We start from the raw sequence: 15,314 nt of genomic DNA, 5'->3' as shown, positions 1-15,314 counted from the left end.
TCCATAACCAGAAACAATAATAAACTGAATTCTTGGTCAGACAAAATAAATTTTAACATGTTGATTATGTGTTTGTTAGTTTCAGCATTCCTTTCTATTTGTGGAAATTAATATTTATTTTCCAATAGAGTTAATCTTGGGGAAGGGAGTGCAGCAATGAAAATGAAACAAATTAGAAAGAGTTGAGACCATCAACAATATATTTTGCACTGCAGCTTTTTTTTTTCTCATTTTTTGTGGTTTAATTTTCTTTATTTGCACAATTACTATTTCGTTTCTGAGTAGCCTTAATTTTTTTTACTAATTAATGTATGAAGATGAAGATTAGAGCGGCTTTGGATAATTTTTAATTGGTCAAAAGCAAATGAATGATCAAGTTCCCATTTTGCAATACAAATGGCCAAATTGTACAGTCGCTCAACTTTTTGTTTTCCTTTTTCTAGCAATGTAGGGAGAGGAGAGGGGGATTAAAACTCAAAACCCTTATATTTTGGGGTTTTAACATTAGCCACTAAACGATTAACAAAATGTGGCACAGCAAGTAAATGATTTTTATTTCTTGATTTATTAGTTTAATTAACTTGTAAAATTTGTGTATATTTCACTAATTATTTTTTTTTACAAAAAATTCGTATCAATATGAAAATTAGAGCAGTTCAAACTATTTCTAACTTGATAAAATGGGTTAACTCAAATCAAATCTGCGCCCCATTCCCCCCCCCCCAAACTGCGATGGTCTTCAAACTTTCTACTTTGCGCACTTTTAGTCCTCCAACTAATAAGTACGTAAATGTAGTCCTCTAATTAATAAAAATATGTAATTGTAGTCCTTCCATCCAATTTGACTATTACGATAGACAGGAAACACATCACACAATGCTCACATGACATTTATTTTAGGGATAATTACAAAAAACTCCCTAGAGGTTTCTAAAAATTTCACTCAGCTCCCCTAATGTTTGGAAAATTACACCTACTTCCCTTGATTTGATAGTTTAGTAACAAAATCATAAAATAATATTGATTTGGTTAAATTTTTAAATGAATTTCCAAAAATACCCTTGTGCAATGAGTTTTAATTTACTTCCCTATATAATTATAAGATTATCTAGTATAATTATAATAAAAAGGTGCCCAATTTTTCATATTCGTACCTACTATTGATAAACGGCAATAATAATAATTTTATCACTATAATAGGATACTTTTGATGGTATTTTATTATGGATTTAAATTTATAAGATAGAAAAGAAAATGTTGAAATAATTCATGTAGTGTTTATGAATTTTTCAAATAGCTGGATTATCATAATTTAATAGTGATTTTGGACCATTTTCTTTTGATTTATTGTTATTTAATACCAAAAAATAGAAAATGAAGATCAACAAAAACATTGGATTGCATATAAAGTTAACTCATAAAAAAAATCACTAATTGGACATTTGATTGCAATAGAAACTTGAGATAATAGTGATAGTTTCACAGTTTTATTGGCAAAAAATTTAAAAAAAGGAATAAGAAGGAAAAAAAATAAAAAATAATTTTATTCTAAATATAAACATACCAAACAAGGAAATTTCATTAAATATTCAAGGGTAGTATTGTCATTTTAAATGATAAGGGAGGTATATGTAATTTTTAAAACATCGAGCTAAATGAAATTGTTAAAAACCTCAAGGGAGGTTTCTGAAATTATCCCTTTATTTTTTGTGCCATATTTGTATCTTCCTGTCCATCTTAGTAGTCAAATTAGATGGAAGGACTATGATTACACATTTTTATTAATTGAAGGACTACATTTACGCACTTATTAGTTGGAAGACTAAAAGTGTACAAAGTTGAAAGTTTGAGAACCACCGCGGTTTTTTGCCCTATATATATATATATATATATATATATATATATATATATATATAGACTATAATATGGATTAACTTTTTATACACAAATAGTGTAGTAATTTTTTTACATTAGCAATTTTGGATGAATATCACATGTGCATGATTTGAATTTCAATTTTTTGAATTCATGTTACGTGACATGATCTAAATTTGTTAGTGTAAAAAAAAAAAATTACACATAAACAATGTATAGAAAAGTTATCCCTATAATATAGCGGGTTGACATCACAAGTCCTATAATAAAAGGGCGTTGGTGCAATTATGGGCAATTGCGAGAGAGATTAGTTAGTCAAATAAGACTTTTTCAACCATTAAACTTTACTATAATTCTATAAATTAGGGGGAGTGCTCACGCATCGCGTGGGTATTTGGCGTTTGTGGTTAGAGAGGATTTTTTATTGGATAAATAATAGTACATTATCGAAAGAAATAGTCATCAAATATGACAAAACTAATAATAGTATATTTTAATTGCAACACACACTTGTAACCTTTGTTTTATCAATACTTTTACAATTTTACCATTTCCAAAAGACCCCTACAAATGTTAATTGAAAATCATCCAAGAGCTGACATAAGTTGTTTTAAACAAAAAAATATCCTCCAATGGCTAGTTATAGCTGGAGATGTAATCGAGTTGAGTCAAGTGCGAATATCGTTATACTCGAGCTCGACTCGACAGTAGAGATATATTGCTCGAGCTCCACCAAGTAGCAGAAATGGAGTTCAGACTCGAATTCGAAAAATTGCTTGAAAATTCGAGATCGACTCGATTTTCTTGCGAGTATGATCAAGCTCAAGTACTTGACTCGAACTCAAGATCCTTGTCCACTTCCAGAATTACAGAATTTAACTCTTCATGCAAAGTAGATTGATGCAAGCCCAATTTCTTGATTTAGAACAGGATATTAGCAATTGAAACAACTTGGAACATTTGCAATTAGTCACAAGAAAGGTCCATATCCTATTATTGACATGCCCCATTTTTTTTTGAAAAATAATAAAATTGATTTAGGTATTAAAAGAATGATTTTTTATGAAATAAATTTTTAGTATTGAAAGAATGAAAAAAATGAATTTTTAGGTGTTAGAAAAAAATAAATTTTTTGATTAATATTTTTTATTTGAAAATTAATTTTTTGATATTAGAAAATAAATAAAGGAAAAGAGCCTAAAATGGAACTTAAAATATGCGATGGTTTTGGCCCAAAATAAAAGTCTAAAAAGGGTTTTTAGGAAAAAATAAGAGTCACTACTTGGTATTGAGTTTAAGTGTGCCAAGTCACCCAAAATATTTTTTTTTAAATAAATAAATAAAAATTAACATCCCTTTTAGACGACTCCAAATCTTTGAAAACAAGAACAAAGGATTCAGGAGTCACTGTTGAAGAAAGGAAAGGCAAATATTTGATGGAATCAAATCTAAGACATCCTTTCAACCTAACCAAGATTAGTTGCTCCAATAATGGTTTTCGGGGCAGAATTCCTAGTTGGATTGGAAATTTTTCATTTTTGTATTCTCTTGATATGTCAGCCAACTTGCTAGAAGGTAACTTACCAGATGCTGTATGCAATCTTGAGATGTTTAGTTTTTTTGACCTTTCCAAAAATCAGTTGATCGGACCTTTACCAGCTTGCTCCCAACTTACGTTCTTGAAGTTCATCCACCTGCACCATAACATGGTCTCAGGATCCATCTCAAAGATGCTGTCTGGAAGCTTCAATTTGATGACACTTGATTGGAGGTACAACAAGCTATCTGGTGGTATACCACGCTATATTGGCAAACTTAGAGACCTCAGGGTTCTTCTATTTGGGGGAAATGAATTGCATGGTCATATTCCTTTGCACTTATGTCAGCTGCAGAAACTAACAATTACGGATCTTTCTCAAAATAAATTTTCTGGGCCACTACCTTCATGCTTCAGCAACATCTCTTTCGGCAGAGGACACTTTGCCGCAGATGCATTTCTTCCTCTTGACACGATAGTCACTACATTGGGAAACCCAATAGGACTGGCATCCTTGGATCTTTCTTACAACAATTTCAGTGGCGAAATACCTTCAGAGCTGGCATCCTTGAACTTCTTGTCCATCTTCAATGTGTCATACAATAACTTGTCTGGCAGAACACCTGATACAGGGGAGTTTGCAAACTTTGACGACAGCAATTATAGAGGAAATCCAGGTCTCTGTGGACCATTGCTCAAGAGAAGTTGTAACCCCTTTGCTCCACACCCTGAAAATGTTGGTGATCAAGACATAGAAGTTGATGGTGCAATTGATGTGGCAGCATTCCCTTGGAGCTTTTTTGCTTCATATATGGTGATCGTGATTGCACTAGTCGTACTTCTTTTCGTTAGCCCTTATTATAGAAGAGCATGGTCTTTTTATATTAATTATTGGATCCTATCTAGATTTTACGAGTATTGCAGGCCTCGTTTCTTGAGAAAAAGCAAACATGGAAAGTTTTCAATTGAAACATGAGAATGATATGAATGGGTCCTAGTTACTCTATTGGGATTCTTCAATTTGGAAAAAGGTCCAATGAATTTGCAAGTATTGAAAGTGGAAATCGAGATCTCTGTGGACCATTGATCAAGAGAAGTTGTGACCCCATTGCTTCACAACCCGTAAATGTTGGTGGTCAAGACAAAGAAGTTGATGGCGTAATTGATGTGGTAGCATTCATTTGGAGCTCTTTTGCTTCATATGTGGTGATAGTAACTGCCTTGGCCATAATTCTTTGTATTAGCCCTTATCATAGAAAAGCATGGTCATATTATATTGATTATTGGATTCTATCAAGATTCTATGAGTATTGCAGATCTCATTCCTACTGATTAAGATTTGAAGTGCTTGGAAAAAAGTGAATGCCCATTTGAATGTATTTTATTGCTTTGGAATAAATAAATGAAAATTTTATGGACTTAATCAGTTTTCTTTGCGAATGATGAATAGTAAGCATCCTTGATTTCTACGTCTAGACATGACTCCAAAATTATTGTCGACACAAGTCAAGTCAACAACTTTCTGAAGCCGAATTCCAACCATATCCTCGTTCTTATAAAGATTGCACTTACCTGTTTAACAACATATGAACAACAGTTTACACAATTTTAAAAAAAAAAAAGGACAATTTGATATTTTAGCAATCTGAAAGTCATTTGTATATCTTACAGGCACGCAGCCAGAAATCAAAAGTAAATATCATTTTTATTTATTTATCTAACTGTTAGATGTTATTAAAAATTCAATAAGTCAAATAAACCCAACATCCACAAACTTTTCCTCCTCAAGGCAAATATCAAGAGAGATAGTCAGTTAGACCTTGCTAAATCCGTATAGAAAAAGAAATTCTCATGCAAGACAGAAAGGATTCTCAAGTCCAAGAAGAGAACAAAGACTATTTCAACAAAGTGTATGTGATTGAAAAAAAACAATCAAGCAAATCCCAAGGAGCAAGAAGGGAAATTAGTCCAAGAATCAATACAACAACAAGAAAAGGAAGAACAAGGGAAAATGCTTCTGCTAAAAAGGACATTACAAGTCCGAATGCAGAATCCTTAAAAAAAAAAAAAAAAAGGAAAGGCAAGTTCTTCCGACACTTGAGCAAAGATGTGGTTGTAATGATCTCCAAAAGAAATCCTGTTGAGCAAAGAGGGGAAAATTGGGCTACATTCACTCTTCCCATAAAGAGGATTATCTTGCAATTCCCATTAATTGCATTATTTCGCACTAAATGACATTGGAGTTAGCTTAGCCTCCTTTCACTAGTTGAAAATAAACAACATTTAGGGTATCGAAGAAATTTGAAGCATGAAACTCTTGAAGGGCGTCATATTAGTTTTCTGGGAAAATGAAGTTGAGGAAAAAAATAATCATATCATTAATTAAGGGAAAATACATAAGAAATACCTCTATAAGTTTCTTTTAATGTATCTGATGCTAACCCTTCTTACCCTCTACCATTAAAAACTTGCTCATATTTGCCTTTGGAATTGTTGGCCAAAGCTACCTATGTACCTTTCTGGCCCTTCTTAATACGCCAATAGCAGCAACAATGCCATACGTTTAATTTGCAATTTTTGGGCTGGATGGTTAGTGGTGTAGCTAAACTTTTTGTTCAGTGGAACATGGAAAGAAATCAGCTCTTTTCTTTCTTTCGACTAGAGATGTTGCAAGCTTGAGACACGAGATTTTGATGTAGGACTTGTACCTTTCATTACAAATGCTTTAGTAACATATGTTACCTAGCATGAGCCCCAAGAAAATGAATACATGCTGTGAATATTTAAGTTAGAATTTGATTCACATCAAGAGCTTGGCGAAGTTAGAATTCAATTCATGTAACCACAGATATTGAATTGGAACCTCAAATATTGTCCATCTTCCTTTGACAGAGGAAAGCATATGCATAAATGGATGATCTATTGTCATCATTATCCATTTCTCCAATACTTTGGTGGGCTATATTACATGAATATAGCAGATATTACCTTCAACCAACAGATATTGGAAAGCAAGATGAGTCCTTTTACCAAAGCCATACTCTTCTCCATCTTTCTTTTGGCCTTTTACTGCCAAATGCAGCATGTATTTGCTTGCTCAGGATCCAATGTTGACATTTTCAATAATCTGCCTAACAATTCGTTTATACACTCCATTGCCAGCTCAAAAAGGAGGCTATCAGATACTGTCATCTTTATGGAAATCACACTTTTCCAGCAGTTTTCTGACTCAGATTTTGCTCAAACTCCTTTTCTATTGTGTCATCTTCACTGGGGTCCTAAATATCGAACCTATGGAGGCTATCGGATACTGTCATCTTTATGGAAATCACACTTTCCAGGAGTTTTCTGACTCAGATTTTGCTAAAACTCCATTCTGTTGTGTCATTTTACTGGAGGCCAAAAAATCGAACCTATGCTGTTTTCAGTGACCATATAGCTAATGCCTGTTGTCTAGGAACTGCTACTTACAACTGTTATTGGTCAGTAAAGGAAGATTGTTTTATATTGCTAATGTGACTTCAGATTGTATCTTTAACTATTACATTTGGTAATAGATTGTGGTGGTGATCATGATTTCATGACAAAAATATAAAACTCATCATAGCCTTATTGTCTGACTATATATACAAGCTGCAGACATGGGGATTTTTGTGCCTTCTGTTTCATGAAAATATCTGACCATATCGAAACTGATAAAACTACATTCCACAGACAATCTGTTTTCCTCTCCAGAAATAGAGTGGAAATCTATTCTTTTTACACCAGTCAAAGCTTTTCCTTGTAAACATGACGAACACAACTAAAGAATTCATTCAAAACCTACAGTGAACTAGTCACACTTTATGGAACCATATATGTACCGAATGAAAAGTAAAGAGGCACGAAAACCTACAGTACCTAGCATGAGAAAGATCCCATTGCAGATGCAGGCCATGTAGCCAAAGAAGAATGAGGTTTGTATGAAGCCCCTCATTTGGGATTTAAAGTAATAGTAGAAGCAGTAGCCAAATATGTAGAGACCAGTTGAACCACCACAAAGAAATGATCTGTTCAGAATGTAGTATAGAGATCAGTCTCAATGATAGGAGTCCACAACAAAACTCTATAGATTGTAGAAAGGAAGACAAATGTAATAGGGAGATGTAGCAGTCTAATGAACAGCACAACAAAATAGATGCAGAGAAAAGTATTTCCCATAATAAGCTTAGAGCCAGAAATTTGTACAACATTGTAATATCTCTGCTAATTCTAACACAAGCATCAAAAATTGTTAAATCCAGAATAACTAAGCAACCAAATAATGCATCAAAACATGTCTCAGTTGTTTGTGTAATCAGAAAATAAGGAGGACACATAAAATTGTAGGTTTGACAAGGTCGGAGAATTTTCAGTACAAAGATTAAATGTTAGGTAGAAAGGAGCTAAGTACACAGAGACAAGACAACCAGAAACACATCTACAATCAGGTACAAATTGCAAATCCAAATTAATGTTGATCACCATGAAAACCAATTTTAATTACTCAGGATGAGCTAAAAAATATAGGATAAGCACCTAAACAGAATTGCTCACCTCCACCACCATTGATGATCTTCGGCAGCAAGCTGAAAGTATGTCAAACCAACAGAAACAAAAGCAGTAGCGATTATAACAAGCACTACGACAATGCATAGAATCCCATACAGATTGTATACCCTGTAACCCCATACAGCGTCAAAGATGTCATAGAGTTCAATAAAGATAAAAACAAATGGCAGAAATCCTGCCAAGGCCATTTGAGGAAGAGCACCCCTGTACCAATGGAGAGCTGGAATCTCTCTAGGACAGTTTGAGGTGTGGCAAGGAGCTTGAAAGTGCCAATCAGTTACTTTCCCAAAAAATGCTCCCAACAATAGCAATGGCAATGCTAAACACATCCACAGAAGAAAAATCACAACAATTCCACCAATAGGAAGTGCTACAGTAAGCCCATATATAGTGGCAACAGCATTTAGGACACAGAAAGAAAGAAATAGAGGCCCACCAAAAATACATCCTGTTAGGAATACATTCCTCATCTGTCAAGTGATCAAAAAAATAAAAGAATTAAAATCCCAAAAAAACTGAGGATGGAAAGCAGAAGTTACTAGAACATACCCAGTGATAGGTTGCAATTTGATAGTTAATTTTATTATTAATTTTTCCTATTACTTAACCCAATGTGAATTAATTATTAGATTCTACTCACTTTTCGTAATTTACATTTATTTCAGGGAGTAGAACAAAAATGTCACAATAAAGGCCAATTTGACAGTTATCGAGAAAGAGTTCACATAGCAGGCAATCGAGGGCATTTCTGGAATAAGGAGATACAAGTCTTTTTTGGTAATTCGCAGATGGCAGCATTAAAAGGAGGAACGCAGGGCTGAAGTGGGGAGCTTCTTATTCCTCCGGAGTCCTCTCCGCAAGGGAGGGCGCCGCACAAAGCCGCCGCACAGAGGGAGCTGGCTTCCTTCTTAGTTTCTTCCATTTTTATAGTTTAGCTTTTCCTTTGACCGTTGGGTCTCCTTCGTCTTGTAGTGGAGAGCTTTTGACTTTTCTTGGAATATTTTGTGGCTACCTCTACGTGAGTCAGGAGCACTGAAGACTAAATCATCCATTGTTACTTTACTTTGCTTTATTCCTTCGGGTGAATTGCATTGCCCAATTTTCTAATCAATGGCCGCAGCTCCTACTTCAATTTCCTGTGGGTTTAGTTCATCAACTATGAACTAATTTTCCAAATCTAGTCAAGGAGCAACGAAGGCTCTGGTTCGCCTAAAAATTGTGAGATCGATTTAATTTAATTTCTCCCTTTTATTTATTGGTATTCGTGTATTCTCTAATTACTATGCTTATGGTTATTTAATTCGTTGATTGTCTTGGATCCGGATAATTAATTGATTGGGTAATCTATTGTCAATTGGGGCGTTAAATCCGTAATTGTTTAATTACCTCAAAATAGTGACAACTGACACGATTAGATTCGTGTCAGGGGGATACGCAGGCTAATCTAAAATAACCCTGGTAGTGTGTTATTTGGTTAGAATAGGGCTCCTCTAATACGTAAGGCAATTGGGGAATTAAATTCTACGGGCGTACCTAGGATTATTTCTCAATTAGAGCAGTGATTAACGGGCGTACCTTAATCATCGACACAGTAAGGAGGGGTTGACTGTCATCGCTTGTTTGGCAGTTATAACCTATTTATTAGTAAATAATTGGAATTGCCTTTGCTTATCGATGATCAATTGGGTGAACCGTTACTGAAGTTATTTCTTGGCTAGATCCTTAATTATCACTCATTTGATTTCAGTAATTTGTTATTTAATTTTTAGTAGCTTTTTAGATTTTAGTTGAATTTCTTTGATTGTCACATCCTGCATAAAAACACCCCCTTGTCACTGTGAATTTGAAAAGAAACAATTACTCCCAGTCCCTGTGGATTCGACCCTGCTTACCACTATCTACAGAAATTACTTTTAGTTTGAGCAGGTTTTATTATTGCACAGGCTTCGACAACCTGTCACCCAGTCAGTTCCTTCAAGCTGATGATAGAAAGAAACTGCAAAGAATCCAGCAACCCCACATGTAATTGCATATGATATGATCAATGCCGTCTTGTAAACTCCTCGATCATACGGATGAAATAAACCAGTAAGGCCTAAGACCAGTATTAACATTGACCTGCAGCATGAACAATGTAGCGGATCAATAAACAGATATTTAACCAACCAAATGTGGAATTATATTCTTGAGCAATGCAATTTCTTCTTGATACTGACAATATTAATAACTGGGTACCAGAACCAATAGCTGCAGCAAACAAAGACTTGTACTTGGGGTACCGAAACACATCTGCATGGAGAATCTTCCACCCTGTCTCTTCGTGATCACGAGCAGATTCCTGATCACTTGCATACCTTTACAGAATTCAAAAGAAAACAAGCACGTGTGAAGCAAAAGAAGAAATAAATCAGAACATTGCGAAATAGAGAGTGTTTCACTAGCTGAAATGATCTTATGCTGAGTGTCTTACTCATAAATGTCTTTTCTAAGGACTCGCACATACAGTACCACCAGACAACCAAATAAAATGAGAACTGTCCACAATGAATTTGAGATTGCAACATGATGGATTTTGATATTATGTGGTAAATGCCTTGAGATGTCTATGTACTCGTCCATTCTTTTATCAAATGTGATGTTTGTTTCTTGCCACATTATTGCATATGTGAAGTTTAGATCAACTTCCTTTCCGTCTGCCAGCTCAGCAGGATGTGTGTTCATAGCAAGAATCCCAATCACATGGTCTCCGCTATAAAGAATTTTAAAGTCAGTATGTGTGAATATGAAATATCCAGGCCCAACATAGCCGATAAAACCCCAAAATGGCAAGTCATCGTAGTACATTTCCCACAAGTAGTCTTGCTCAATGGCAGTTCGAAACAAAGATACTTCATGCCTGGTCAGATTTTTCCCACACACAACCTGTAATTTATGCTCCATTCGGAAATCAATCTTATATGGAGAAGAAGCAAGGTGATCTCCATTCAACACTTCGCCAATAGATTGTTTCTTCTGTTTCAAAGGATCTGCCAGATATTATTTCAATATACACACACACAAACACGTGTGTGTGTGTATACATATGCATTTAGCAGAAAGTCTGGAAAAGTTTCACTGGTATATAAGTATATAGGAAAAGGTATGTAGAGCAAAGAAAAGAACCTGGTTGACAGAAAGGAAGACTGTAATATGGAAAAGTTTCACTGGCATCACAATCCAATAACAAAAAGAAAAGTAGGAATTAGGAGTACAGTTATAATGATGTGAGCTAAAAATCTGTGAAAGCAATAGGACAGTCCAGAGCTGTGCAACCACTTATTCTCACTTAGCACAAAGGGTCACTACATGATTCAGATCATATGACAAGATCATGATAGGTAGGTAGAATTCATTTAATTACAGGGTTAATTCATTATTCCACAGTAATCATGTACATAGATGAACAGCATCGCTCAGGTAGTGGCAGTGTCATCATTTTCCATGTTAAACATATAAGTAGGTTCGATTTTCAGCCACCCTTTACCCTTGTCCCATCAATGTAACAGAAACAATACAGAAAAGGTTGTAACTGCTTTTGACATATATGAATTGGAAATCAAGATATAAATTGAATGGTTGAAGGGTATATCCATGCCAATTCCTATCCTACTATCAAGACAATTGAAGCAAAACCAGTCTATATAAGCCATAAAAGACCAATCATTCATTCTCAAATAAATTAAATTGAATCTAAATGGTATGTTGATCAATAGTCATTTAAGAATAAAATTCTTACAAAACTGTGATTAATAGACAAAATGCGGCTGTTACCTGGGGTTGCCATATGGACCAGCCCAGTTGGCATAGAGTGGGACTGGATCTCCTTTTTGATATATGTGCTTGGAAGCATCTGATTTCACTTGGCTAGAAATACTGGTAAATATGACAGTGACAGCAAGAATGTCCACAAACCCTTTCATGCTCCTATGGCATCATAGAGAAATAGAGACAATTAAAATGAAAACCCAGCAAACTCAGATGCACAGCTGAAAGGAAAGCAAGGTAGCCTACAGACTGAGTTCCTAGAAATTGTAACACAGCATAAAGAGTCTAGAACTCAACATTTTCCCTAATTTCCCATGTCTTAAGAGAAATCCACATCTTCCAAACCTCATACACAACAGCATTTAATCGTTTTTACCAATATTAGCATGGATATGGTACAAGTCAGCACCAGCCATAATCCAAGCTTACAATAGTTGGTTTTCTATCCAATAAAAAAAAAAGGTTGGCCGTGCAGAGTCATTTTATTGCTAAATTCATATTCTTGAAGCCTCCAAGGAACACCAGATAGGTGCCATTTATAGTTGATTTGATGAACTTACTCCTTGTGATATAGGTAGGATGACTTGACATGATTAAATTACAATGTTGTTTTGGCAGGAGCAAACTAATTTGCGCAGAGATGGGCTCAACATATATGTTTCACAAGTCTAGCTTTTGGGGGGATAACGATTCATCATTTCTCTTGAAACACAAAGCTCCTTTTGTAGTTCAGATCATCTCACCACATAAACTCAATCATTTTTAAAATTATTAACTTATCTTTAGCCATCCTCCTTCAAAACTAATCGCCCAATGCTACAAAATAGACAGAGAAAGCCAATCAAGTAAGATAAAATAATGCATTGTAACATCCCCACTGTCCATGTTTTGATCCTAATCACAATTCAGAAATACAAGTATCAGCTTCTACCTAGCTTTCAAGATTACTCACCATCCCTCACCTTCAAGTAATTGAATTCGTCATTTTTCATTTAAAAGCCACATGTCAAGGTAAAACTTACGTTTTCACACATTCCACAGCTAAAGCAAAGCCCAGTTCTTGCCATCCAATATCGATTAATTAAACACCATAGTTCGGCTATACACCCCTATACAGTTAAAAATCATTCAAGCCCTTCATTTAACTAAGCATCAACTTCCTGAATCTATCTTATGATTAGTAGATTGTAGAGGAATGATTGCAATTATGCAAAAGCAAAACATCAGAAAATACAGAGCAGGTCCAAATGCAAATTTGTAATCTGCAGAAATGTTTGAACAGAATGTTTGCATTAATGCAGAAGGTTAAGGAATTCTTACAGAAGAAACGGGAAAGCCATCTAATACAAATTCAGTCCACCAGAAAGCTACAAAGATGGAAAGGTTTCTTTGATACAAAGACAGGAAGGTTTCTTTGATTCTTTCTTTCGGCATAGTGTCATCGACTTGACTTGGAGATATTTCAGACAAATTGGGCATCCCCCCTTACAAGGTTGTTGACTTTCTTTGCGTTGATGTGGATGGGCAAATTATGTATTGAGAATTTGAGATAGTATTGTACCTAATTTAGATCTTTACTCTTTTTCTTTTTTCTTTTTTATTGTTTCTTTTTACCAATTAAGTACTTCCTGTAAAAGTAATTTGGCTATGACTCTAGAGTAACTGAGATGTTAGTGCATTTTTCTCATTTTGTTCTGAACTAGAGTAGTGATATTACTGCATGGTGTCTAAAAGTAAAGAATCGAAAATACGTAAAATTTTAGAGAAAAGGGAAGCATGAGAGCATTGCATTAGATGGTGGGAGTGAGGTGGCGTCAGGACGTTAGTAAAATTAATCAAATCTAATATTCAATCTTCAACCTTGTTTGTTTATTTTGATGGATTTGAAATTATGTTCAACTTTGGTTTGTTCGTCTATCGAATCAAATTCGAATGACTTTTTACCAAATCAAACTCGAGTCTTGAATATTTTATACGTAAATTTTAATTATTATACTAATTGAGCCAAGTTCGAGTCGAATTTGAAATTTTGCTATACGTAAAATATTGTTCACGTTTGGTTTTATTTAATAACAAGTAAATTTCATTAACGAATTGTTGAAAATTGTCCAACACGATTTGATTTACATCTCTACTCTAGTGGCAGGTTAAACATGCACTTAAAGTAACAGACTTGCAATTTAACAACAAATACAGTAAATCTGAATGATTTTACATATCTGAAAAATGTAAGAAAATTTTAAATTGCCATGATTAAGGAACACAATAAAACGAAATCCATGGGAGGGAGATGATGGTGGTCTTCCTTCTAAAGAGGAAAGCCTTCTAAGAAGATAAGAAGAAATAGAGAGAAATTAGAGAAAAAGGAGAGGTATAAAGAGAAATTGATTTTGGATCTGCTAGTTTATATTTGGTTTGATAGGTTCTCAAATTTGAACGAGCTAAATTGGAATATCAAATAACTTGTTCTAACTTTTCAGCCCTAGATAAATTATTAATTGAGAATTTTGAAAATTAGAATTGTTAGCGGGTGCGAATGACCGGGTCTTCCTTAGGTACCATTACCAACTTTGACAAAATATGGGCCTTTGGTAAAATGTGCCAAGACCATTAAAGGCGTTAGAACTTACCACGTTTTGTGGCCCGTGGCTTCCTCGGGTGTCCATTATTGATTGTATTAGGGTAATGTAAAATTTATTTAGTAATGTATAGTTAGAGTGTTGTGTATGATAATGGAGTTGGAATTATGGATAGAGGATTGATTTATTTATAAACAAATATAATAAATTTGATGTGATCTGTATTGTGTTCTTTAAAATTAATATGATTTAAGCATTTGATGGATAATATTGGTTTTAAAAAATTTAGTTTTTTTTTATTTTAATTTAGTGATAATTAAATGTTATTTAAATTAATGGAATATATATATATTTTTTAAAGTTGATAGGACAAAGAATTAAGTGGAGAATTACATTAAGAGTGTTATAATTTGGGCATTGTGTGATGAGATAAATTAATAATTTGGAATAATTTGATATTATAGGTTGGTAACATGTGTGTTTATTAATTAAGTAGGTTTTTTTTCGATGAGTGAAGATGATATTGATTTAGTTATGAATGAATGTGATTAAAATAGAGCTGCAAACGAATCGAGCCGCTCGCGAGGAGCTCGAGTCATCAATATCGAGCTCGAATCGAGTTCGAGCTGGCCCGAGTCAAAATCGAGCTCGAACTCGAGATCAAAATATTAAGCTAGTTATCTCGCGAGCCAGTTCGCGAGCTCGAGTATATATGTATATATATATATATATATATATTTTTTTTAAGTATATATATATTTTTTTTTTATTTTAAGTATATATATATATTTTTATATTTTTTAATTTAAATAGTAAAATTATATATATATCCTTAATATTTTATTATTTATTAAGAAAAAAATATTATTTTATCTATTTTTTAAAATATAAAATAATTATTTTTATTTTTTCGAGCTCGAGCTCGAGCT

The 15,314-nt window shown here is 34.0% G+C and overlaps 1 protein-coding gene across 1 annotated transcript; it reads right to left on the bottom strand.

Annotated features, from left to right (window-relative positions):
- Nucleotides 1–7,096: 7,096 nt before the first annotated feature.
- On the bottom strand, nucleotides 7,097–13,331 carry LOC113717859 (transmembrane 9 superfamily member 2-like). Its single transcript, XM_072072969.1, has 8 exons — nucleotides 13,127–13,331; nucleotides 11,813–11,965; nucleotides 11,165–11,205; nucleotides 10,473–11,028; nucleotides 10,219–10,356; nucleotides 9,964–10,120; nucleotides 7,988–8,472; nucleotides 7,097–7,461 (listed from the first exon to the last, which is right to left on the bottom strand). The coding sequence occupies exons 1-8, from the start codon at nucleotides 13,144–13,146 to the stop codon at nucleotides 7,245–7,247; spliced, it is 1,767 nt and encodes a 588-aa protein (XP_071929070.1). The 5' UTR covers nucleotides 13,147–13,331; the 3' UTR covers nucleotides 7,097–7,244.
- Nucleotides 13,332–15,314: the final 1,983 nt, after the last annotated feature.

This window comes from Coffea arabica, chromosome 11e (assembly GCF_036785885.1).
Source record: "Coffea arabica cultivar ET-39 chromosome 11e, Coffea Arabica ET-39 HiFi, whole genome shotgun sequence".
NCBI lineage: Eukaryota > Viridiplantae > Streptophyta > Magnoliopsida > Gentianales > Rubiaceae > Coffea > Coffea arabica.
Note: the sequence above shows the minus strand (reverse complement) of the source record. Positions and strands in the feature narration are given on the sequence as shown.

Coding starts and splice junctions, on each gene's coding strand:
- LOC113717859 (XM_072072969.1), bottom strand. CDS start 13,146: ATGGCTTTCCCGTTTCTTCT. Junction 11,966..13,126: donor ATGGCTTTCCCGTTTCTTCT/GTAAGAATTCCT, acceptor ATGATGCCATAG/GAGCATGAAAGGGTTTGTGG. Junction 8,473..9,963: donor AGCTTGAAGGAACTGACTGG/GTGACAGGTTGT, acceptor ATCACTTGACAG/ATGAGGAATGTATTCCTAAC.